The sequence below is a fragment of the Asparagus officinalis genome, chromosome 10, assembly GCF_001876935.1.
Source record: "Asparagus officinalis chromosome 10, Aspof.V1, whole genome shotgun sequence".
Lineage (NCBI taxonomy): Eukaryota > Viridiplantae > Streptophyta > Magnoliopsida > Asparagales > Asparagaceae > Asparagus > Asparagus officinalis.
In genome coordinates, this window is record NC_033803.1 from 18,414,435 (window position 1) to 18,440,543 (window position 26,109).

The following is a 26,109-nucleotide window of genomic DNA, read 5'->3' on the forward strand; positions in this document are numbered from 1 at the left end:
GATACTTAAACTACACAACTTCTTAATAAAACAAATGAGATAAACCTTAATTTCAATATCAGATAATTAGTAGTAATAGTAATAATTGTTGTTAATATAAATGAAATGAATGTAGACATTACTAGAAGAAGTCTCTTCACCTACTTGTGACTTTTAGTATTCTCTTCCACATCTATATAATGTAAGCTATGGAAGACAAAATGTATGGAGAAATGAAGATGAATAAATTGAGATGATCACTTTCTCCCTATCTTTTCTCTTCTCTATTTATTTACTCTTACATTTCATATTCGATTCTTACTTATGATATGTAATGTATGTAGATATAACAACAAGATTACAACATATTATCAACACGAGTGGCTCTAGCCGGTTCTGTTGAAGAATGATTCAAAGTTGACTTAGTCTTTAGTTGTTATTTTGTTAGTGGAGTAGTGGCTAATAAATATGAAATTAGTTTAGATTTTTATGGTGATTAAGTTGTTTTGTAAGCCTATATAAAGGCACTTTTAGTTGATGAATTATATAGAAAAATATTATCTCCTCATCTCCTCTCTAATTTCCAACATGGTATCAGAGCTCCAGTTTTCTTGGGTTTGTGAGGATTTAAAAAAAATAGAGTGATCAACCTTTGTTTTTAATGGCATCCAATAATTTTTCGCTTCCATACCCCATCCTCAATGAAGACAATTATCAATCTTGGGCTATCAAGATGAAATCTCATTTGAAATCTTTGAGTTTATGGGAAGTTGTTGAGAGTGACTATGAGCCTACCCCTCTTCCACAAAATCCAACCCTAAAACAAATCAAGAAGCACGACGAAGAAAAAGCAAAGAAGCCAAAAGCCCTCTCTCGTATTCATTCGGCCGTGTCGGATGGAATCTTCACAAGTATAATGACTTGTGAATCACCTAAGGAGGCGTGGGAGATGCTAAAGGAAGAGTTCGAAGGCAACGATCAAACAAAATTGATGCAAGTTCTGAATCTTAAGAGGGAGTTTGAGATGCAAAAGATGAAGAAAGGTGAGACCATCAAAGAGTATGTCGGTAAGCTTATGGCTATTGTCAATCAAATTAGATTGCTTGGTGAAACATTTTCAAATGAAAGAGTGGTTGATAAGATTTTAGTGACTGTTCCCGAAAGGTATGAGTCCAAAATTTCCTCACTTGAAGATTCCAAAGACCTATCCAAAATAACTCTAGTGGATTTAGTCAATGCCCTTAGTGCCGTAGACCAAAGGATAGCAATGAGGAAGGAAGAAAATGGTGAAAAAATTGAAGAATCCTTTTTAGCCAAGACTTCATCTTCAAAAGGGAAAGGCAAATGCGTCCAATGCAACAATTGTAAGAAACTTGGTCATGAGGAGAAGGATTGTTGGCATAAAGGAAAACCTCAATGTCACAAATGCAAGAGATTTGGTCATATCCAAAAATATTGTCGATATAATGGTAAAGAACAAGCAAACATGGCACAAGCAGTTGTAGAAGAAATTTTATTCTAGGAATCATGGTGAGATGTGCGCCATGGAGAGATTGAGACAAGTGCTTGTGGAGAGAAGTGCTCCTTTAAGAAATGTTGGTGATTATGTGCGTCAACAAGATTGAGATGAGAAGTGCATCACAAAGTGAAGAGAAGTGCTTTACAAGATTATGGAGAGAAGTGCTCTATGAAGATTCAAAAGGAATTACAAGAAACTTTGAATCAAGGGGGAGTGTTGAAGAATGATTCAAAGTTGACTTTGTCTTTAGTTGTTATTTTGTTAGTGGAGTAGTGGCTAATAAATCTAAAATTAGTTTAGATTTTTATGGTGATTAAGTTGTTTTGTAAGCCTATATAAAGGCACTTTTAGTTGATGAATAATATAGCAAAAATTATCTTCTCATCTACTCTCTAATTTCCAACAGGTTCGTGATTATCGGTTTGTAGTAATAGATTTTTAGGTGTACATCTTCTGCAAGGTTAATACTTGCGGATTTCCACCTTTGGGGGACAGAGATGCATCGATTTCATTACTAATGAGACTTGATTTATTTGGTGGTGGAATATTGTCAACTGAAGAAACTATCACTTATGGATTCTTTGTCGAGAATACTGTCATTGTTACAGAAGGAGAGCTTCTTTCAAATGGCAATTTCCGAGTAAGGCATCAAACTTCTATTGCTCCATTGTCCGCTTATTATTTCATATTGCGAAGTTCCATGATGTGCTTGTTCGATCTATTTTATTTTTGAAATATATGTCATATCATATCGCATGACAACATCAATTTAATGAGATGGGAGCAGCGTGAGCCATCAATTCACTTGAGCATCTTATTATGTGGTTAAATAAGAATCCATGATAGGAAGTCCTCAGGGATGCATTTGTATGTGCACATGAGAACGCATGCACGTGTGTGCTGCATGTGCTGTGGCTGTTGTGTCTGATCCTACATACATATGGAGATACACTACTAATAGTGCATACGAGTTTGTTAGACCAACCTATCAAAAGAAAATCAGGTAATGGATGACCATTTCTGTTTGTCATGATCTATTATCTTGCATTCTATGATCATTGGTTGACTAACCTGTAATTCATGTATAGGGGAAAACTATTCTAACCATATGATATATGAGTAAGATGTTATTTGTAGTACTTAAATTTTCATTTTATGTGTTTAAAAAAAAAGGTATGTTCTTTGATCTGAACAAGTGAATTACTTAATTGTGATAACCAGGGTGGTTATCTCCCGAGAGTATAAGAACCGTTCTACTTCCTATGCATGCATATATGAGTTTTTGTATGTTTACAAAGTGTTCTATTTTTGTATAGTGGTAAGCAAATGGGTGTTTCACCACTAATCTTGGACTATAGAGTTTTGATTGAATTTGTATATGACTAATGAGTTTAAGTTCAACAATCAAAGATGATTTAGACCCTTGTTAGCTGTTAGCCTGCTTATAGACTAGTGCTATTACATTAAATGTGATGTTGAATTTTCCAAATGCTATCAATGCTTATAGACTAGTGCTATTGCATTAAATGTGATGTTGAATTTTTCAAATGCTATCAATGCAAGCAACGGTTAAATGATGTCAAATCTTTTATAAGTTTGAGATAGAGTCTCTCTTCTGGGTATACAAGTGTTAAAGAACATGTAAATATTTCTAATTTCTTATGCACTAATCTTTCGTCCCCATGATTAGTACCCTGTGATATATGATAGTAATTATTACTTGTCTTTGGTCTCGAACGTTCATTTTTACTGGACACCCTTGTGATTTTTGCATGATTATATCTCTTAATTCTTTAAGTATCTTTGCCCAGAAGGCAAACACTTTAAAATTTATCTTTATTAATTAAGAAGTGAAAAATTAATGTCTCACTGAAAAAGTATTCACTTTTCTAGGCAATCCCTGAAGGATCACTTTGATCTATGGAAGCTAATAATCTTCTTTCAAACGCAACTGGCAGACTGAATCAGAACTTTTTGGATTTTAAATACATGACTAAATATGATTCAACCATGTGCCATATTATCTAGCGGGTGAAGCTCGTAGAATTGATCAAAAAGATTTTTTTTCCCATTCCATGCAAGTAGTATTGTACTCCAGTAGCAGTACATGGCCAAAAATTATGCCAATCATTGTGCTTTGATATCTACATTTAGAGTTGTAGAGAATCACAACAAATTGTTGCTGAGAAATCATATTGTTAGACTAGTTGGCTTACGAGTTGTGTTTGGAGCACATGCTACAATTCAGAAAATTACGTATACGCGTGGACAAGGAGGAGGCTATGAACATAGTAGGAGATCTTATCTTGTAGCTATTTTTGGATTTTAAACTCTCGACTGAATACAATTCAACAAGTAACCTTGTACTCTTACAATAGTACAACTAAAAATTATATTAAACGTTATGAACTAATCCTTGTATTAGTAGTTGTTAAAAACACAACCAGCTGTTGTGAGAAACCATAATGCAAGTTTAATTGGTTCAGTCGTAGTGCCTGAAGCACATGTCATAATTCAAACTAATATTGTCGTAGTGCCTGAAGCACATGTCATAATTCAAACTAATATTCATAAGCTTGGACGAGGGGGAGGTAGTAGATCTTATCGACGTGGTCAAGGTAAACTATTTGGTTTTTTAATATTTGGATTATATGTATTTGTCAGACAATTTTAATTTATCTTGAGTTTGCTTTAAACTCTTGTGAACCTATGTGTTTTTTTATTCATATGTGTATACTTTAGAATTTGTCTGACCCAAAATACACATGTTGCGATGATTTTTGAGATTTAGGGATCCAAATTCTTTTAAATTCTGGCATGAGCTATTGGGTCATTTTGGGCAAAATATGATTTGTCGGATTTCCTTAAATTAAATGGGGCATTCAAACCAAATCTGACCAATTGCATATCATAATTTCCCCCTATATCTAATACGTGGTGAAGAAGTAAAACATTTTCCATCTGTGTATTCTTTATTTGCAGTCCATGTTTCTATATCACCACCTTATGGGAGCTCGGTGAAGGTACATATATTATTTATGAAACTTCGTTAATAATTTAATACCTATGGCGCATGTTAGGGGATCAATTTACAATTTGGTACAGTGACTGCATTTTTATTGAAGATCAATTCTCGACATTAAGGGGAGATTAGTGCCCAAAATATAAAATAATGTCAAGAAATTTCATAAAATGAAAAGAATCTTCAATATTTATATCTACATACTAGTCAAACCGAACCAGAAGTTCACATGATAATCTGCTAAGAAAAGAGTGACTAAGCCTCATATTCATGTTGAGTATATTATTGATGATTTGGTATGCCAGAAGCGTACTGCACCAGAAACATAGGAAACTTGTTAGTGAAAAAGATAAAAGACCGTGGCACACCAAATCTAATATAGAAAGACAGTCACTCCCATAATGTCCGGAAGAGACTTGTCCTAAAGATGAAATCTCCAGTAAATTGCACGTGCACTTAATAATCATAATATTGGAGATGCGGAACGGCCAAATCCAAATTTTAAGGGAAATGACGAGGATTTGGTTGACATAAAATAAGAATTGAAGTGGCCACGAATTTGTGAAAAAGGAGAAATATATAATAGAAATATAAAAGTTGTCGACAACATAGTTGCCTTTACAATTACTCTTACTATCTCCGAAAATAATCTGGATCCAGAACCTAAGTCGGTAGCAGAGTACTCGAAGCACTCAGACTAGGTGAGATAGAAAGTGACAATTGAGGTTGAGCTGAACTCGCTAAAGTATTTTGAATCCGTAGTCTATATATCCCTACAGGATATAAATGGGTCTTCATAAGAAAAATAAATAAGAATTGTAAGGTAGTGAGATATAAAGCGAGATTCATAGCTCAATGGGTTCACGCAGAGACCCAACATCGATTTAGATGTAAAATATTCTCCTATTAGTGATTGTATTACGTTCCGTAAGTTAATACCTATGGCAGAAACTATGAATTTATATATGCAGTATATGTACGTCATGACCATATTTTTATATGTGTCATTAGACGCTAATATTTTTATACGAAAGTCCCTGATGGACTTGAAATTCCTGAATTGAGAGAAAACAAGAATCGCAACATGTATAGTATTAAATTGCAAAGGTCGTTATACGACTTGAAACAGTCGGGTAGAATGTGGTATAACCGGCTGAGTGAGTTCCTCCTGAAGAGGAGATATGCAAATAATAATGTTTACCCTTGTGTGTTTATAAAGAAATTCAAAAATGGCTTCTGTATTATCTTAGTCTATATTGATGATATAAATGTTATTGGAACGCATAAGGAGCTTACAGAAGCTAGCTTATGCCTAAAGACAGAGTTTGAAATGAAAAAAAAACTTGGGAAAAACTAAGTATTGTCTCGACCTGCAGATCGAGCATGTTCCTAAAAAAATATTGGTATACCAGTCAACCTACCTGAAGAAGGTCATTGAGAGATTTTAAATGAATAAATCTCATGAACTTAGCACACCAATAGTTGTTAAATCCCTTGAAGTGGATAAAGACCCATACAAACCTAAAGAAGATAACGAGGATATTTTAGGACCCGAAGTCTCGTATTTGAACTCGTTATTGAAGCACTTATTTATCTTACAAATTGCACCATGCCTGATATTACATTTGTGTTACACTTGCTAGCAAGAATTAGTGCATCTCCTGAAAGGAGATATTGAAATAATATTAAATATATCCTCCGGTATCTTCAAGAGATCTTTGTTTATTCTATAAAAGAAATCGAAATATGACATTAGTGGTCTATCCTGATGTTGGTTATGTGACTGATCCTCCATATTGCCAAATCTCTGACTGGTTATATTTTTCTCTGCAGTGGTACTATTATTTCTTGGAAGTCTATTAAGCAGACAATGTTTACTAGTTGAAACCACTCAGAGATTGTTCCTCTATATGTGCCCCATGCGAACGTGTAAGGTTCAAATTGATGATAAAACACATTCGATGATCGTGTGGCATATTAAACGAGGATATTACCCCCGTTGTCTTTTCTAAGGACGATATAACTTGTGTTGCATAAATGAGATGTGGAAAATTTTTATCCACTTGCGCTCGAAAATAACAATGAAATTAACATAGATAAGTTCGCTCTAAGTAGTGACAATCTAGATGATTTGATCACCAAATCCTTTAATACATCAACTTTTATTTTTATGGTATCGTGCTTGGCGACCACGGTATGCATAGACTTGAATGTTTGTTGTCTTGACGGGGAGCGAATTATTTTTCAGAATAATCCTGAAGATCAAACCCCGAAGGCGATGGTTGTACTCTTTTTTCCTTAGCTAAGTTTTTGTCCCACTGGGTTTTCTTAGCCAAAGGTTTTTAACGAGGTAGCTAATGCAACACAAGTTTGGATCCCGAAGATCTATAGTTGTACTCTTTTTTTCTTTGCTAAGTTTTTGTCTTACATGGTTTTTCTTAGCAAAAGGTTTTTAACGAGACAACTGATGTAACAGAAATAATGTATGTATGTCATGTACTCTTTTCCTCAACTAGTTTTTCCCACTGGGTTTTTTCTAGCGAGGTTTTTAACGAGGTATTGACATCATGTAGTAATATCCAAGAGGGAGTGTTGTAAATATAAATGAAATGAATCACCTACTTGTGACTTTTAGTATTCTCTTCCACATCTATATAATGTAAGCCATGGAAGACAAAATGTATGGAGAAATAAAGATGAATAAAGTAAGATGATCACTTTCTTCCTATTTTTTTTCTTCTCTGTTTATTTACTCTTACATTTCATGTTTGATTCTTACTTATGATATGTAATGTATATAGATATAACAACAAGATTACAATAATAATAATAATAATAATAATAATAGTAATAATAATAATAATAATTTACATGCAATATTAAATTGGATCATGATCTTCATGTCATCGTGTTGTTTTGGGGAGAATAATTAGTGCGGTCTTACCATCTACCCCCTTTCAAAATTTCATCCTTAAAGTTTTACCTTGAATTTTAAATAGAAATGCATATATTTATTGCATTTAATTGTGTTTTTCCAAAGTTGATTATTCTATTTCTTGGTGACACCATAAAATTTTAATAGTGGGATGCTTTTGTTCTTAATTCTTTTGACTTGTACTTTAAGATTTTCATTGTTCTTTCTTCATAGGACATATCGATACTTAATTTCAAAGACTTGTAGTCGAGCATTTGAGATGAGTCTAGATGGTATTTCTTTAGAACTAAAATGTGGAACACATTATGTATCCTACCTAAACTAGGTGATAAAGCAAGTCGATAGACCACATTTCCTATTTTCTCCAAAAAATTAAAAGGTTCGACGTAGCTATTTACAAGAAAAATTGTACGAAAATTGAGAAATAAATTTTTATTAATCTTCCTAACTGGCTTAGAGAAAAAATAAATACAATCTCTCAAAGTAACTTCTCTCTAACTTATTTAGAAAAAAATTGTAATTTTTTTAATCGATTTCCCGATTTACAAAAGAGAGAAAGATCAACGAAGATCTTTCCCTTTGTTTAATACTAGGTTTTTCTTGGTGGCGATGAGAGCTTGAGTCTTGTATCCCATTGATGATCCGAGCACCTCGTTTTGTGAAACTTTGGTCTTCTCTTCTTGGCTTAACGTCTTAGAAGAACTTGCAAAGCAAGTTTAGAATTCTGAGCGAGTTTAAAACTATGCGAGAGAGTTAATTTCAGAAAGGAAATTCAATCCTTTTTATCCGAAATAAGCTAAATAGTTTTACTCTCTAATAGCCGATCTCAAAGGTATTCAACCAAAGATGGTTCAAAAAGCCCAGCCAAATAATCTAAAAGCTCCAACCAAAAGCTCCAGACCAAGATGATCCAAAGGATATGTATTCAGCTGAATTCTCAGCTATTTATAGAGATTTAGGGGTGTAACTGACCTCATAAACCTCTCCATAATGCGGGTTTAATGGCCCCCATTATGTGGAAAATAGTTTTGAACCGTTCAAATTGCAATTGAAACGGTCAAATGTGAGATCCGCGTTCTGGAACGAGCCTCGCGTTTAGCTTTGTGAAACGCGGAGGTGATCCTCGCATTTTAGAGTTGGAACGCGGGGGTCGACGCTCATGTTTTAGAATTGGAACGCGAGGGTCGACCCTCACGTTTCAAAGTTGGAACGCGGGGGTTGACCCTTGCATTTTGGAGTTGGAACATTGGGGTGACCCTCATATTTTGGAGTTGGAACGCGGGGGTGGACCCTCATATTTTGCTTTGAAGAGATCATTAATTATAATCTTATTTTCAAGTTCTGCAAAGATCGTTATTTTTTAATCTTTGCATTTAGCTTTTTAAAGTATGAGACTCGTCAAATTGTAACTCTCGTTTGTTGTCATGAAAATTGTCAGATTGTAACTTTCATCGTTATCGCTTTGTGAGGATCAACTATATGCAGTAATTTTTAGACAGCCTACAGAATCCCTTCTAAAAATTTTAAAAGTTCACGGTGGACTATGTCACGCCCTGCTTCCTAAAATACTAGGGAACTGGAACACGAACAAGCCCGCAACATATCAGATTGAGGAGAAATAAGTACTTGACCATTTCTGCTCAATCTAATACGCTAAGCATCAAATAATATAATATGAAGTCACAAGTCCCCGATCAAAGATAACAAGAATATAATAAATAACTTAGAACAAAATGATCCATATCATAAAAGAAATATCATTCAAGACATAATACTCGGGTCATACATGCTATAATACAAAACTATCCAACTAAATACTAGAGAAAATATAAAAATACATCGACCCAACGAAAATGGAAAGTGATACAAAAGTAAACTAAAGACCATCAACTAACTAAAAGAAATAACTAAACTTCGGCTTCTTCTTCCGCTCTTTCTGCAAGGCACTCCTGCTGAGAATACTCTGACTCTTCTACGTCTCCAAGCTGAATCTGTCTATCCTCTAAATCTGACGTACAACCCGAGAGAATAGGAGTATGTCAGCGTGTATGGCACACAACAAGATCCCACAATGAAGAATAGAAATGGTCAAATGACTAATGCAATAACAGTAATAATAATAGAAGCATGTAACTGGAATTCGAACAATCTAGATGCAATCTACCACTAGAGTATAACAATCAGAAGAATCCATAATCATCCAAGCAACAAGGTCATGCAACTAGCCATCCTATAATAGATTACTGGTCCACATCTCAAATAAAATCAACATCCACATTGTCGGATAACTAATTGTTCACAAATCCTCTACGTACATCCAACCCTGGGAAATAGTTGGTGAGAGGACTACACGCAATCCGATTTTGGCCTGTTCGAACTCAAGCAAAACTCGGGTGACGAAACATGTCACTGAAAAAAATGACGAAACAGGTCACTGGCCCAACAAACTAACTCTAGGACAAAACATGTCACTGGTGCGAGTCTGGAAGATATATCAACAACTATATCAGATCACATGAACCATGACTTTCCCATCCCAACAATTCTTGTGTTTCTAAGTCAATACACACACATGTCTCTAGGTTTTGTTCATAACGCACAAGTTACTAAAGTCATGAACTCCTAATGGTTCTCAATCATAATAAGAAATAATAAATAAATACAACTAATTCTATGTAATAACACTTAATTAACATTTAGAATCGTAAATCATGAACAGTAATCGTGAATAGTAACTTTAATATATATTTGCATGCAAACCGATTTCATCAACATCTTACTATTCGAATTTCTAAACTTCTCATAGAAATTATCTAGGTAACATCTAGTATAACAACAGTGCAAGATGAATCTGAAATTAGCGGATATTTTACACATGAAATGTCGCGTTCTACAACCATCAATTACAGGATCATAAATTTATTAATTCAAAATAATCCTTTTTCAAAATAAATTCTTTTAAATTATTTCTCGTTATAATTATTCTAAATAATCTTTAAAATATTCTTCCTTTTTTGCGGATTATTTTTTCTGAGTGAACAGTGACTTTTCCATTTTTATTTTTATTTTTTATTTTTCCTTGAATCGTACCTATTTTCAAAAATTATAAATTATAGATAATTGCAAGAAGTAAGATCTTGCCTCGGGGACGTCGAGTGTGTCGTAGAGGGGTGGTACTGGTCATCGGAGTGGCTACGTAGGTCACAAGAGGTTTCGTGGGCTCGCCAAAAGGTCAATCAGTTAGAATACAAAAGAGAGGTGTTAATAACGATGAGCAATATTCGAAGCGATATAACGAGAGGTAGACAATAAACCCAAGCAAGAGGAAGATACCGTGTGATAGACAAGATAAATGGATACACACCTACGAAGGAATCGACGGAAAAGAAGGTTGGAGGTGATCAGAAAGCGTGTGCGAAGTTGGCACAAAGCAGTAGTTTTTTGCAGTGCGATTGCTCACCATTCGGGTTTGTTTCTCGCTATTTGGAGCCTTTCCCCACTGTCCGAGCTTGCCAGAGGTGAGAGGAGGTTTCCGGGGGTCGTCGGGAGGAGCAGCGGGGTGGTTTGCGCTGGTTGTTGTCATAGGTGGAGAAAGCAAATGGTAGCTGGGTGGTATGGTTGTTGGGGAGGAGACGAGGTGGTGGCCTGAGGACTTGTAGGAGAGATGAACGAGAGGGAGGGTTTGTTTGCTAGTTGGGGGAGGGAGTAGAGAGAGAAGAGAGAGCTTGGGTTGAATTTTTAGAGAGTGAGTGAGAGACAAGGGTTGGTGGGAGAGCGGCGTGGTGGCCTGAGGACTTGTAGGAGAGATGAACGAGAGGGAGGGTTTGTTTGCTAGTTGGGGGAGGGAGTAGAGAGAGAAGAGAGAGCTTGGGTTGAATTTTTAGAGAGTGAGTGAGAGACAAGGGTTGGTGGGAGAGCGGCGTAGTCGGCGTGTACCTCGTGGGCGGCTTGAGGTTGCATGTTATTCCTTCGCAGAGAAAAGATAGAAGGAGGAAGAGAAAATGTAGAGAGAGAGAGAGAGAGAAAAAAAAACATATTAGAGAGAGAGAGAGAGAGAGTTGTGTTGTTAATAAATGGGTTGTGAGTTGTGTTTGATTAAAGCTTTTAAGTATTTTGTTTTGGTTTCATATTAACTAGGTGCATATAGTCTAGTGGTTAGAGCTTGTCTCCTTAACCGGGTGGCCATGGGTTCAACTCCTAAAGAGTTATTTTGTTCTAACATTTTATTATTATTTTTTTCTTGTTTTTGGGCCAGGCTAAATATTAATAATAAGGTCATTAATAATAATAATAATAATAATAACAATAACAATAATGAATAACCAAATATTAACTTAAAAAGTGTTTACCACAACAATTAAATTTATAATTAGCAAAACCATTAGAATAAATATAAAACCGTATTTTTAAATCATAGAAAATTCTAAAAAAACGTGAAAAATATAAATACTCTTTAGAAAAATAAAATTTAATATTAAAATATCAAAAAAAATATTTAAACCAATATCAAAAAATTATGGTCATTACATTGGTGTCTTGGTTGCTCATGCATGTCACAGTCCCGAGTTCCCACCAGTAAGAATATAATGGATAATTTAGACGCATATCATTATTTCATCCGTAAGACTATACTTAAGCCCTTATCCTATTATCTTGATGGTTTGTTTATTCTCATTTGTCAATATAATTTTATCTTTTGACTTATATTGGCTTTCAATTTCTTTTTCGACAAGAAATATGAATTTTCAAATCACCTTAGAAAGCCTAGGTGGTTTTAAAAATTATCAGTTTTGGGCAAAATCAGTGTCACGAGGACATGAAACCTCTTCCTCTGGAGGTCGCTATAGTGGTAGTCATCATACTATTAGATTTTGCACCTTCTATCATCAGATTAACTACACTTATGATATTTGTTGGCGACTTAAAAATAAAATTCTCAATGACTCAGTGGTAGATTCTTCGGCATCTTCCTCTTCAACTTATGTGATTGCAACCTTTGATCTTGGTGCCTTGTCTACCAGTGAATGTCGTATAATACGTCAGCTTCTCCCTCAGCCTTTCATATACATCGTTTAGTTAGGTAATGCTTATTTTGCTTCTGGTCATAGTTGGATTATGGATTTAGGAGCTACAAATCATATGACACCTCTTTCTTTATCATCGTTTACACTAATTATCTGTTAGCAAGCTTATTAAATAAGCCAATTGCTCAATTACCTTTTATCCTAGTCATTGTGTTATCCAAGACATGTAGACAAGGAAGGTTGTTGATGGAGGCTGTGAGCAACCTGATAAATATCTCTTCAATTATTCGAATTTAAATTCAACACTGTCTATTTCCGTAGATCGATCCTACTGTATGGCACCGTCAGTTAGGACATCCACTTTTGTCCATTGTTAAACAAGTTATTCCTAGTTGCTAATCATATTCTTCTAAACTTTCTTGTGAGGCCTGTGAATTAGGAAAACATCACCATATTTTCTATCTAGGATGTATCAATAAACACATTGTCGCTCTCTTTGATTTAGTTCATTCTGACATTTAGGAACCAGTAAATTTTCCAAGTTTTAATAAATTGTGATATTTTATGACTTTCATTGATCTTTATTCTTGAATGACTTGGTTATTTCTTCTTACTGATTGCTCTAAGGTGTTTGATATGTTTTGCACATTACTAATCACACTTCTTGTGAATTACTAATTACACTTCTTGTGAATTCACACCTCAATAAAATAGTATTGTTGAACGTAAAAATTATTACCTTTTAAACATTACTCAATCTATTATAATTATAATGTATGTGCCTAAGTTTATTGGAATTTTGTTGTACTTACTACATTGTTTCTCATAAATCGGATTACTACACCAGCTCTTGACAATCAAACTCCATTTTCTATTGTATTTACTGCAAAAGAACCATTTCCACTACCTCTTAAAGTGTTTATGTGTACATGTTTTGTGAAAATTTTTTGTACTTGTAAGGATTATTTGTCCCTCATGCTATTAGCTATGTTTTTCTTGGTTATTCTCACACTTCAAAAGGGTATTTGTGCTATTCCCCTACTCACAATAATTTAATTTTTTTGTTGGACCCTAGAGGGGGGTGATTAGGGTCACAAGGCTAAAAATAGTGCAATAAAAATTAAGACAAGTAACAAACCACAAAAGAACAACAGTAGAAAAAGAGATAGAGTAAGGAATCGTTATCCTTGTGACGCGCGGTGTGTTAACGAGGTTCAGTCCGCTGACCTACGTCCCCGCTCCCCACTCTCGAGGAGAAATCCACTACACAACCCGGTTTGGAAGCCGGAACTTCTACTATACAACGATCTCCTCACGATCTCACAACTACACAGTTGATCTCCACTGGATCACACTCCCACACAATTGATCTTTACAAGATCAAACACTCAAACAGTAGAAATGATGTAAAAGCTCTCTCTTTACAAGTCCCTATGACAAAGAGAAAGATTAAACTAAAGCTGGGATGTGAACTTGAGAAAAACACAGAAAACAGGTTTTGAAAATTTTGGCTCTCAGTAAAACTGAAACTCTGGTTTTTCAAAAACTTGGGACAATGAGGAAGAAGGAGTGTACAAGTTTAAATAGGAGAAACCAACTGTTTAAACCCATACCCTAATCCCCCAAAATCTAGAAACAATCGGCGCTGAGATTGTGTACAATCAGCGCTAAAAACAGTACAAAAGGCCGTTTGAAAATAAGCGGCGGTCGACCATAAAATATTCGCGGTCGACCGCGAGCCAGATCAGAAACTGAGAAAAAGTCCAGAGACTTCTGCGGTCGACCGTGGTGGTCGACTGTGGGAAATCTCGAGCTCACGGTCGACTGCGACGGTCGACCGTGAAAATCTCTGCTGCCCACTGATGAATGAACTCAGGCGTGGTCGACTGTGATGGTCGATCGCAGACTGATACATTCAAAATACTATTTTTATATATATATATACATATATATATATATATATATATATATGTATATATATATATATATATATATATATATATATAGAGAGAGAGAGAGAGAGAGAGAGAGAGAGAGAGTTTTTGGGGCAGAGAGAGAGAGAGAGAGAGAGAGAGAGAGAGAGAGAGAGAGTTGTGTTGTTAATAAATGGGTGTGTGAGTTGTGTTTGATTAAAGCTTTTAAGTATTTTGTTTTGGTTTCATATTAACTAGGTGCATATAGTTTAGTGGTTAGAGCTTGTCTCCTTAACTGGGTGGTCATGGGCTCAATTCCTAAAGACTTATTTTGTTCTAACATTTTATTATTATTATTTTTTGTTTTTGGGTCTGTCTAAATATTAATAATAAGGTCAATAATAATAATAATAATAATAATGAATAACCAAATATTAACTTATAAAGTGTTTACCATAACAATTAAATTTATAATTAGTAAAACCATTAGAATAAATATAAAACTGTATTATTAAATCATAGAAAATTTTAAAAAAATCAGGGAAAATATAAATGCTCTTTAGAAAAATAAAATTTAATATTTAAATATCAAAAAAAATTATTTAAACCAATATCAGAAAATTATGGTCATTACAGACTAGAACGAATTTCAAAAATACTTTGGATATCTTCTTTGTCTGTTTCTAGGAAAGTATTGATCCTCATTGCTTTGATCGTTGAGAAATTTGATACGCAAAATCCGTGTTTTATCTTCAAATATATGAAGGTCGACTTTAACTATTAGAAGTGTAATGTTAACATAACACTAATTTGTGAACTTATCATCCTATTGAAGAGGATTGATAAGTTGATTTTATCATCAGAGGTGTGGTGTTAACTTGATGATTTTTGCACTTGTGATTTGAGCAAGATTTTTGTAGACTTATCACTCTATTGAAGAGAGTTTATAAGTTGATTTCATCATCAGAGATGTGGTGTTAACTTAATGATTTTTAGTACTTGTGATTTGAACAAGATTTTTGAGGACATATCACTCTATTGAAGAGAGTTGATAAGTTAATTTTATCATCAGAGGTGTGGTGTTAACTTGATGATTTTTTATACTTGTGATTTGAATAAGATTTTGATGACTTATCATCCTATTGAAGAGAGTTGATAAGTTAATTTTATCATCAGAGGTGTGGTGTTAACTTGATGATTTTTGTACTTATGATTTTTACAAGAGTTTTAAGGACTTATCACTCTATTGAAGAGAGTTGATAATTTGATTTTATCATTAGAGGTGTGATGTTAACTTGATGATTTTTTTACTTATGATTTGAATAAGATTTTTTAGGACATATCACTCTATTGAAGAGAGTTGATAAGTTGATTTTATCATCAGAGGTGTGATGTTAACTTGATGATTTTTGGTATTTGTGATTTGAACAAGATTTTGAGGACTTATCACCCTATTGAAGGGAGTTGATAAGTTGATTTTATCATCACAGGTGTGGTGTTAACTTAATGATTTTTAGTACTTGTGATTAGAACAAGATTTTTGAGGACTTATCACTCTATTGAATAGAGTTGATTTTATCATCAGAGGTATGGTGTTAACTTAATAATTTTTGGTACTTGTGATTTGAACAAAATTTTTGTGGACTTATCACCTTATTAAAGAGAGGACTTATCACCTTATTAAAGAGAGTTGATAAGTTGATTTAATCATTAGAGATGTGGTGTTAACTTGATGATTTGAACAAGATTTTTTTAGGACTTATCACTCTATTGAAGAGAGTTGATAAGTTGGTTTTATCATCAGAGGTGTAGTGTTAACTTTATAATTTTTAGTACTTGTGATTTGAACAAGATTTTGAGGACTTGTCACTCTATTGGAGAGAGTTTATAAGTTTATTTTATCATCGGAGGTGTGGTGTTAACTTGATGATATTTTGTACTTGTGATTTGAACAAAAATTTGAGGACTTATCACCCTATTGAGTAGAGTTGATAAGTTGATTTTATCATCAGAGGTGTGATGTTAACTTGATGATTTTTATACTTGTGATTTGAACAAAATTTTTGAGGATTTATCACTCTATTAGAGAGAGTTGATAAGTTTATTTTATTATCATAGGTGTTGTGTTAACTTGATGATTTAAGATACTTGTGATTTGAACAAAATTTTTGAGGACTTATCACTCTGTTGAAGAGAGTTGATAAGTTAATTTTATCATCAAAGGTATGATATTAACTTGATGATTTTTGGTACTTTTGATTTGAACAAGATTTTTGTAGACTTATCACCCTATTGAAGAGAATTAATAAGTTAATTTTATCATCAGAGGTGTAGTGTTAACTTAATGATTTTTTATACTTGTGATTTGAATAATAGTTTTGTGGACTTATCACCCTATTAAAGAGAATTGATAAGTTAATTTTATCATCAGAGGTGTAATGTTAACTTGATGATATTTTGTACTATCAGAATCTTGATTCAAACTCCTTGGGGATATGTAGAGATTTTGACTGTCAGATCTGTATTGTTAACCTGATAGGATTGTGTTGTGATTTGAGCAATTTTGTGGACTTGTCATCTTGTTGGGGAAAGTTGATAAGTTCATTTGGTTTGGAAAAACTTGCTATATCAAGAATGAGACAAGCTGAAATCGAACTCCGTGGGGATGTTAATCATCAGAAGTGTGATGTTAACTCGATGATATACTGGCTAGGGATGGTTTTATGAATTTTGTAGTTGGTAGATGTGTTTTGTTAAATATGCTAACTTTTGTGGTCTTATCATCTTGTTGAATAAGATTGATAAGTTAATTTTGGTGGTAATTCATGTTGAAGTGCTTATACTGTCAGAGATGTTTTGTTAACTTGATAGTATGGACTTACTTTCTTTCAAAGAAGATTGATAATTCAAATTACTCATTTGGGACATTTTCATTGTCATAGTGTATTTTTAATCTGATAATTTTGAGAATTCATTATTCTGTTCGAGAAATAACAAATAATCAACCCCCGGTCTTGAGCGAGTTCAATTTCTCTTTTTATACTTAGCAAGGGAGGGAAAAATCAGTCTCATGATTTTTATGAGTAATATTTCTTGAGAAATTTTCTATTAATTGGTATCATGAGCATATCGCCTTTCTGATTAATAAGGCGGTAAGCTCCATTCGAGTAGACTGACTCTAATATGAAGGGTTTTTCCCATTTGGAATTAAATTTCCCTTTTTATCTTATGTGTCATGACCATAGGTCGTCTGACTACTAAGACAATATCACTTTTCTTAAAGATCCTTTCTTTGACCTTTTTGTTATAGGCTTTTGAGATTTGAGCTTGGTATAACTCAATCTGTTGTCGAGCTTAAAGCTGATTATCTTTTAACGCTAGCTTTCAGCTCTTGAAGGTGTAGTCGATGTTATTCTTCATCAGTCATCCCGGTTGCAAGAGCAACTCTTAGGGATGTGATCTGAATTTTTAATGGTAATACAACTTTACATACGTAAACCGAAAAAAAGAGAGTAGCTTTTGTCGGGGGTTCTTACTGTCGTGCGATAAGCCCATATATATTCGCCAAGTTTTTCGTCTAAGTCGCGTTGACTTTTAGAGACAAACTTTTTGAGAAGATTCACAATAGTTTTATTGAAAGCTTCTGCAAGGCCACTAGCAGGAGGATAATATGTCGTTGATGCGACACTTTAAATTCTGAACTTGTTGCAGAATCTCTGGAAGCCGTGGCCGACGAATTGAGCTCCATTGTCGTGAACTATTCGTCTTGGTACGCCAAAGTGGTATATAACATGATGTTTAATGAATTTGATCATATTTAAAGTCTTGACTTCTTTCAAAGGTATTGCTTCTGCCCACTTGGAGAAGTAATCAGTTACTGCTAAGATAAACCGATGTCCTCTGGATGTTAGCAGGGAGATGGATCCAACGATATCCGTTCCACACATCTCGAATAGGCAAGATGAAAATTTTGGATGTAGATTCCCTGGTGCTTGAGGGATAAAGTCATCATGAATCTGACATGCATGACATCGTGTAGCATAATCGATAGTGTCTGCCTTCATTTTTGGCCAATAATATCCAAGTCTTTGGAGTCGGTCCCGCAATTTGGGTCCGGGCTGATGAGCTCTACACATTCTGTTATGAGCTTCTCTGAGGGCTTCTTGCGCTTCTTTTGTGTTCTTTTGTGGAAAGGCATCGAAACATAATTCCATCATATGATTTTCAATACAATATTCGAGAAACTGAATTGTAATAGAATCGAAGGGCTTTCCTTTTCACGGCAGCCGCTTCTTTGGGGTCATCGGGTAGTATACTATGTAGGACATAATCGATGATTCACGGCAGCCGCTTCTTTGGGGTCATCGGGTAGTATACTATGTAGGACATAATCGATGAATCGGAATCGCCAATCCACTTGTTCAAGACCTACTGAAGTTTCGCAGACAATCTCTGCTATTGTCCCTTCTAAGTAATCTTCTAGTGGGAACTTAGGATGATACAAGTCACGACTTGATACAAATATCTTTTACTTCTACTTTCGGTGATAATGTTGCCAACGAAGCTAAAGTGTCCACATACACATTTTGTTATCGCGGAATGTATCCGATAAAGAAGCCTTTGAAAATTTAGGGCTAACTTTAATGCCACAAAGTGGTAAGGCACTAAGTCCACATTACACACTTCATATTCTCCTTGAACTTGGTTCACGATGAGTTAGAAATCACCGTAAGCTTCAGGTGTCAAATATAGGTTTTCTCGGCCAATTATATTCTTAGTAGCAAGCCATTATACTCTGCTACTTTGTTGGTGCATGGCTTGGTTAAGAAAAATTCTTTTGGGATCACATGACCATTTGGGGATACGAGTACAGCCCCTACTCTGGCTGTGATTCTTCCGTCAAGTCGTGCTCTTGATGCACCATCCAAGAACAATTTCCATACTTGCTTGGCTTCTACTCGTTGGGTCATGCAAGCTTCTGTTGTCTCGTCTGGGAGATCTTAGAAGAATCCGGTACCAAATGGTCAGCTAAGAAATCTGCCAGGACTTGTTCTTTAATAGCCGTCTAGGGCATAAATCGCATCTCATATTGTGATAACAGTATGACCCATTTTGCAATACAACAATTCAATGAAGACGGTCTCGTCATGAGCATCCTCAATGGATTTACCTTGAATACGAGGTGGATTAATTGTCCGGCTAGGTAGTGTCATATTTTCTAGATGGCGAACACCAAGGCTAAGCATTCTTTCTCATAGCTTTCCCTGGCACACTTATCCACTGCTAATCAAGTAGACCGGGATAGACCCATATTATCTCTCCTTTCAAAGTAGCAAGTGGTAGCAACCTTTTATCTTTTTGACTATGTGAGTTAGTGTTTATCAAGTGTAGCTCCCTTTTAGGGATCAGGATCACACTGATTGGAGCTTGAACGGGTGGAAAACTCTCGATTTGGACTGACACCATGTTGGTGGTTGCTGTTTTCTGTTTTGGCTTCAACTTGAGTACTTCTGCATCAACCAGAGCCCGTAGGATATCCTTGAAGATGTAGCACCCCTTTGTCGAATGTCCTAACAACCTATGGTAAATGCAGTAGTTTGGATCTTCTACCTTCCCCACTTCTTCAGGCTTTTTAACTTCAGGGAGTTTCAGCTTGCCACTCTTCTGAAGTTACTTGAATAGAGATCACATGCTCCTCCTTGAAAGAGTATTGCTTAGGTACTCTTTGCTGACCCGAGGCTTTACCCTTGGCAGGTGATGGTTGATGATTGGCTTTAGTAATCATAGTATCTTTCCCATTTGATAGGGAAGATTGGGCTTCGCCCCATTGTACAGGTTGCTTATGCTTGCTTTCTTCTTCAGTTTCAACCCTGACAACTATTTCTTAAGCATGTTTGCCTTGCGAGACTAGTTGTCTCTAGGAGCGGCACTCTGCAACTCCCACTTGGGTTAGGAGTTTGGTCTGTAAGTTGTGTCGACAAGTTTCCATCAGAGTAGAGTGTGTCATACCTATCGAACATCGTAGAGCCATGCTTCAGAACCTCTCGATAAAGGCTTTGATGGGCTCTTCCTTCTTCTGCTTAGTGGCAAGAAGGGTAGTGATAGAGACTTCTGTATCATCTTTAAAGGTTTGGTAGGGACAGAGACTTCTGTGTTATCTTCAAAGAATCTTTACAGGAAGAGTCTCTCTAGATCCGCCCACTTCTGGGTATATCCCACAGGCAGTTTCATGAACCATTCAAAGGCAACCCCCTTGAGGATGCTAATGAACAAACGAGCTAGTATGACATCGTTTGATATCATATTTCTAGTCTACGACTTGGAATAATAGATATGTTGGTTCGGTGATCCCGTGCCGTCAAAAGCTTGTAGAGTCAGGACTTTATATTTTGGAGGATAAGGGGTTATATCCCATTCAACTGGATAGGGCCTAACAAGTCCCTCATCTTGGAGCTCGTTCCTATTGGCAATGACATTGAGGTAGGCTTTTAGTTCTTCCATTTTAGCAGACTGAGGATTTTGCTCATTCTCTATCTTTTTTCCTTCTACAGAGGAAGATTCGATGTGGTTAGCTTCTTGATCAAAAGTCTCAATCAATTTTTCCTTCCCCTTTGATGAAGATGATCCTTCTTTTCGAGAAGATTCATGTCGAGGTGGAAAATTTATTTTGACTTGGCCCTATCCGCAACAATTTGGGCCAACAAGATTCGAAGTTCATTGATGGTCTCCTGCTATTATTTGAGCATGACTTGCTGCTCATCAAGTCTTTTTACAAGATCATTAAGGTGTCCCGCCATATAAGCGGAGCTCTCGTATTCTACAAAAGAGTTAGAGGATTGAGATTCTACGATAGCTGAGTGTTCATCATCAAACTCAATTTATTTATCCAACTTCTGATAGTTGACAGGAGGGATGACTCCCTTTTAAGTTCGAGCATGTTGATAGATTCCATCAAACTCACTCAGGATCTCTTTCAAGTCAGAGGACTGATCCGTCTCTGACTCATCAGAGCTAAGGATTGATGATCTCCTTATACTCACCATGTTAGAAGTGACTCCAAAGTACTCTTCTTCCAAAGTCATCTTCTTGTGAGAACGTCGTCGCTTGTACGGGTTTGGCAAGGTGACGTTCGTTAGTTGGCTGAATACTGATGGCCTAATTATAGGTGCACAACATCGGCATTATGAAAGGACTATAGAGATAAGTTGCTCACATTGGCAGGCGAGAATGACTTATTAGACAGCTCCGTCTCTTGATCGGAACTCTCTTAAGTCTTTTGCAGAGACACGAGATGAGTTACTCACAATTCGTGAGGTTTTTCTTTGAACCCCCAGTCTTTGGATGGATGGGCTATAGTCTGCCTTACAAGCTCCGATCCAAGTAACAAGTTGTCCTCCGGTTTTTTCCAACAAATTGGGGATCTACAAGTCCTCCCATATAACACCTCATACGGTCCCATACCTGTAGTCACTTGATAACTATTGTTATAAGCAAACTCAATCAAAGGGATGTGATCCTCCCAACTCCTGTGGAAATCGATGATACATTCCAGCAGCATGTCCTCCAACTCTTGGTTGACTCTCTCTATTTGTCCATCTGTCTGTGGGTGGAAAATACTATTGTATGATAGCTGGCTGCCGAAAGAATTCTAGAAGCTCTTCCATAAATGCGAAGTAAAAAATAGGTCTTGATCTGATACAATCATCTCTGGAACTCCATGTAGTCTTGTGATTTTCCGGATGAAAATCCTTGCATAAGACTCTACCGTATATGTCGTCTTCACTGGTATGAAATGTGTCGATTTCATCAACCGATCAACTATCACCCAAATGGAATCGTTCCCCTTCTTTGACCTCAGTAGCCCTACAATGAAATCCATGGAAATATATGTCCACTTCCACTTAGGAATGGATAAAGGCTGTAGGGTTTCTGTGGATCTCTAATGTTCTGCCTTTACTTGTTGGCATGTAAAGTACTTGGCCACATACTCCGCAATCTCCATACGCATGCCACTCTACCAAAAATGTCTCTTCAGATCCTTGTACATTTTAGGTTTGCATGGATGCACTGTGTACCTGGTACGATGCGCCTCATCAAATAAGTCATTCTTTAGCTGTGAATTATTCAGCATGACTAACCGACCCTTCATTCAAAGATCTTCATCTGCTCTAATGGTCCAATCAGCCTTAGGCTCTTTGGAAATCTCCTCCTTTTGGGTTTAAATCCAAGAGTCTTCCAGCTGAGCTCTGACCATTCTATCAGTCCAAGATGGTTGTACGGCTAAAGTTCTAAAAAATGTGCTGCTCCTGCCTATCTCTGGCATCAAATCGAATTGGCTAAGGACATGAAGATCTCAATATAATGAACATCTCAAAGCTAAAATCTGATGGCGATGCTTTCTACTCAATGTGTCTGCTATAACGTTCATCTTCTCCCCGATGATACTGAATCGTGAACTCGTAATTCTTAATGAACTCGACCCATCACTGCTGTCTCTGGTTGAGTTTCTTATGGGAGAAGAGATACTTCATACTCTAGTGGTCCGTGAATAGCTTAAACAACACTCCATAAAAGTAATGTCTCCATGTCTTCAGTGCAAAGACTACTGTTGCTAACTCCAAATCATGTGTGGAATAGTTTTGCTCATGAGTCCTCAACTGCCATGAAATGTAAGTCACTACTTTCTGGGTCTGCATCAAAATACATCCTAGACCCGATAATGATACTTCTGTGTAGACGACAAAGGTCTTATCACTGCTCGGGATAATCAACACTGCTATTATAGTCAATTTAGCCTTCAGAGTCTCAAAGGCTTCCTGACACTCTAGCGCCCAAACAAACTATACACCCTTCTTCGTAAGGCGTGTTAGTAGTGTAGCAATCTTTGAGAAGTCCTCGATGAACTTTCTGTGATAGCCGGCCAGACCCAAGAAGCTATAAATCTCTGTAACGGTCTTCGGCGGCTCCCAATCAAGTACTACCTCTACCTTAGCTAGATCTACAGCTATGCCCTCCTTGCTGATAACATGACCTAAAAATCTGACCTCGGATAGCCAAAACTCACACTTGCTAAACTTAGCATACAACCGGTGCTCCTACAAAGTCAATAATATCAATCGAAGATGCTGCTCGAGCTCTGTCTCCAATCTCGAATAGATAATGATGTCGTTGATGAATATAATCACAAACTAATCCAAATATGGATGGAAAACTTAATTCATTAAATCCATGAATACCAGGGTGCATTGGTCAGCCCAAATGGTATGACAAGGAACTCGAAGGACCCATATAAAGTCAGAAAAGTGGTTTTGGGAATATCCATCTTTCGAACCCATAACTGATGATAGCCAGAATAAAGATCAATCTTCAAGAAGTACTTCTCTCCCTACAACTGGTCGAATAAGTCATCAATCCTCGGTAGTAGATACCTGTTCTGGATAGTGATCTTATTCAACTCATGATAGTCTATACATAAGCACAAACTACCGTCCTTCTTGTTCACAAAGAGGACTGATGCTCCCCACGAAAAATGACTCCGGTGAATAAAACCCTGAGATAAAAGCTCATCCAACGGAGTCTGTCGCTCCCTCATCTTAGCAGATGTCATACGATAGGGTGCTCAGGATATCGGTGCTGTGCCTGGCTACAACTCGATGCAGAACTCAACCTCTCTCACAGGAGGTAACCCAGGTATGTCATGAAAAACATCCTGATACTCTAAGATGAATCTAGTCTCACACAAATCGACACTCTAATCTCGCAACATCACCTCCTCGATATATGCCAGGAATGATTCTGTAAACTGGTTGCCTTGTGAGGTTGCTACAATTAACTCGGTCCTATTGGATGCTCGCAAACTAACCGTTTTAGCAAAACAGTCGACACTAACATGGTAGGACGATAACCAATCCATACCAAGGATGACGTCGAACTCGGACATACACAAAACGATCAGATCGATGATAAATTCAGACTCATCTAAACCAATGAAACATATCCTACAGATACTCTCTAATAGGGATACCTAATATAAAGGAGTAGAGACTAATAATGGTACATCTAGGGGATGTGCAACTAGCTGAAGCCTATCCATGAAGGTATGAGAAATAAAGGAATGTGGAATGAGTTTAAGAACTCTGAACGAGTTTGAACTCTGTGAATAGAGTTGTTGGAACCGAAAATTCGGTTAAAGATCAAGCTGTTTTTCTGTTGTCGAAGAATCCTCTCAGATTTGATCTTCTGAGGTTGATTCAAAAATCCTATCTCTGAGGATTTCGTTGCTGTCGTTGCCCAATCTCCCAACTAGAGTGATTTTGATGATAAAGAATCCAACCTCTGATCTGATTATCAAAAATCCGATCCTTTAACTCTGTCGAGTTTGTTTGAGAACTGAAAATCTCCAACCTGTATGGTTTAGATCTTTTGAATCCAACCTGTGTGGTTTAGATGCCAAAAATCCAACCCCTCACTCAGTTGAGTTCGTTGAGTTTTTATAGGGGGATAAGGGGTTGTAACTGATCCCTATATCTGCTCCTACGTGGGTGAAAATCCCCTCATAACGTGGGATAAACGGTTTTGGAACCGTTCGACTTATGTTTGAGTGAGTCAAACGCCCAATCTGGCGTTCAGAACCCAACTTCGCTTCTTAGGATTGAGACGCGAAGTTGGGTGTTAGCTGAACACCATTGAACGCGAGGGTCGCTCGCGTTTGGTTTGTGCCTTGACGACGCGAGGGTCGTCGTTGGTTGAACACCATTGAACGCGAGGGTCGCTCACGTTTGGCTTGTGCCTTGATGACGTGAGGGTCGTCGTTGGTTGTTGAACACCTATGAACGCGAGGGTTGCCCGCGTTTGGATTGTGGCTTGGCGACGCGAGGGTCGCCTTCATTTCCAAAGTGATGACGCGGGGATGACATCCGCGTCTCAGAATGAGCTATTTGACTTGTAGCTTCTTCTGGTCAGATTGTAACTTTCACTGTAGATTGTGAAGATTACTGAATAGAGTTTTCATCCGTCGTCGGAAGTGTCATTGAATTGTAAAAGTCCTCTATTTACCGCTTTCGACTGCCGACCCGAAAACTATTTGATTGTAGCTTTCGTTGTTGGAGCTAGACGGGAATCAACATCCATAGTGTCTTAAAGAAGAATATCTGCCCTCAGCTCTCTACCAAACAACTATTCGGCTGTATGTTTCGATCATCGACCCGAAAGCTATTTGATTGTAGCTTTCGTTGTAGGAGCTAGACGGGAATCAACATCCATAGTGTCTTAAAGACGGATATTTGCCCTCAGCTCTCTGCCAAGCAACTCACCAACTAAGTCCAACCTTTTATTTCTGAAATCATCCCATTGCTCATCAACATCTCATGTTGTTGTCGCAGCCATCAAGATCAATCATCTCAGAAGTGAGGTCGCGTTTGTGGCGATTGTGGAGTTGCGGATGCAGTGATTGGGAAGTCGTCTGATTGTGACCTCCGTTGTCGGAGCTTGTTTGAATAAGCTATCTATTGTGATTTTTAGACAGCCTACAACACCATAACCTGATTCTGGGGACCTTTATCTTGATGGATCCCAGAATTTGGTGGATTGATTGCTCTTTCCGCCTGATCGAGTCAGATGATTTCGCCGTTGTTGGCTGTAATCTATCTGTACTCCTCCAACAGACTCCCCAGTGGAGTCGTTTGTTTCTTCCTGGCTTTGGTCGCCTTGGTAACCAA

The 26,109-nt window shown here is 36.7% G+C and overlaps 1 protein-coding gene across 1 annotated transcript; it reads left to right on the top strand.

The window, feature by feature from the left end:
- On the top strand, positions 641-1,501 carry LOC109826516. Its single transcript, XM_020393546.1, has one exon. The coding sequence runs from the start codon at positions 641-643 to the stop codon at positions 1,499-1,501; it is 861 nt and encodes a 286-aa protein (XP_020249135.1).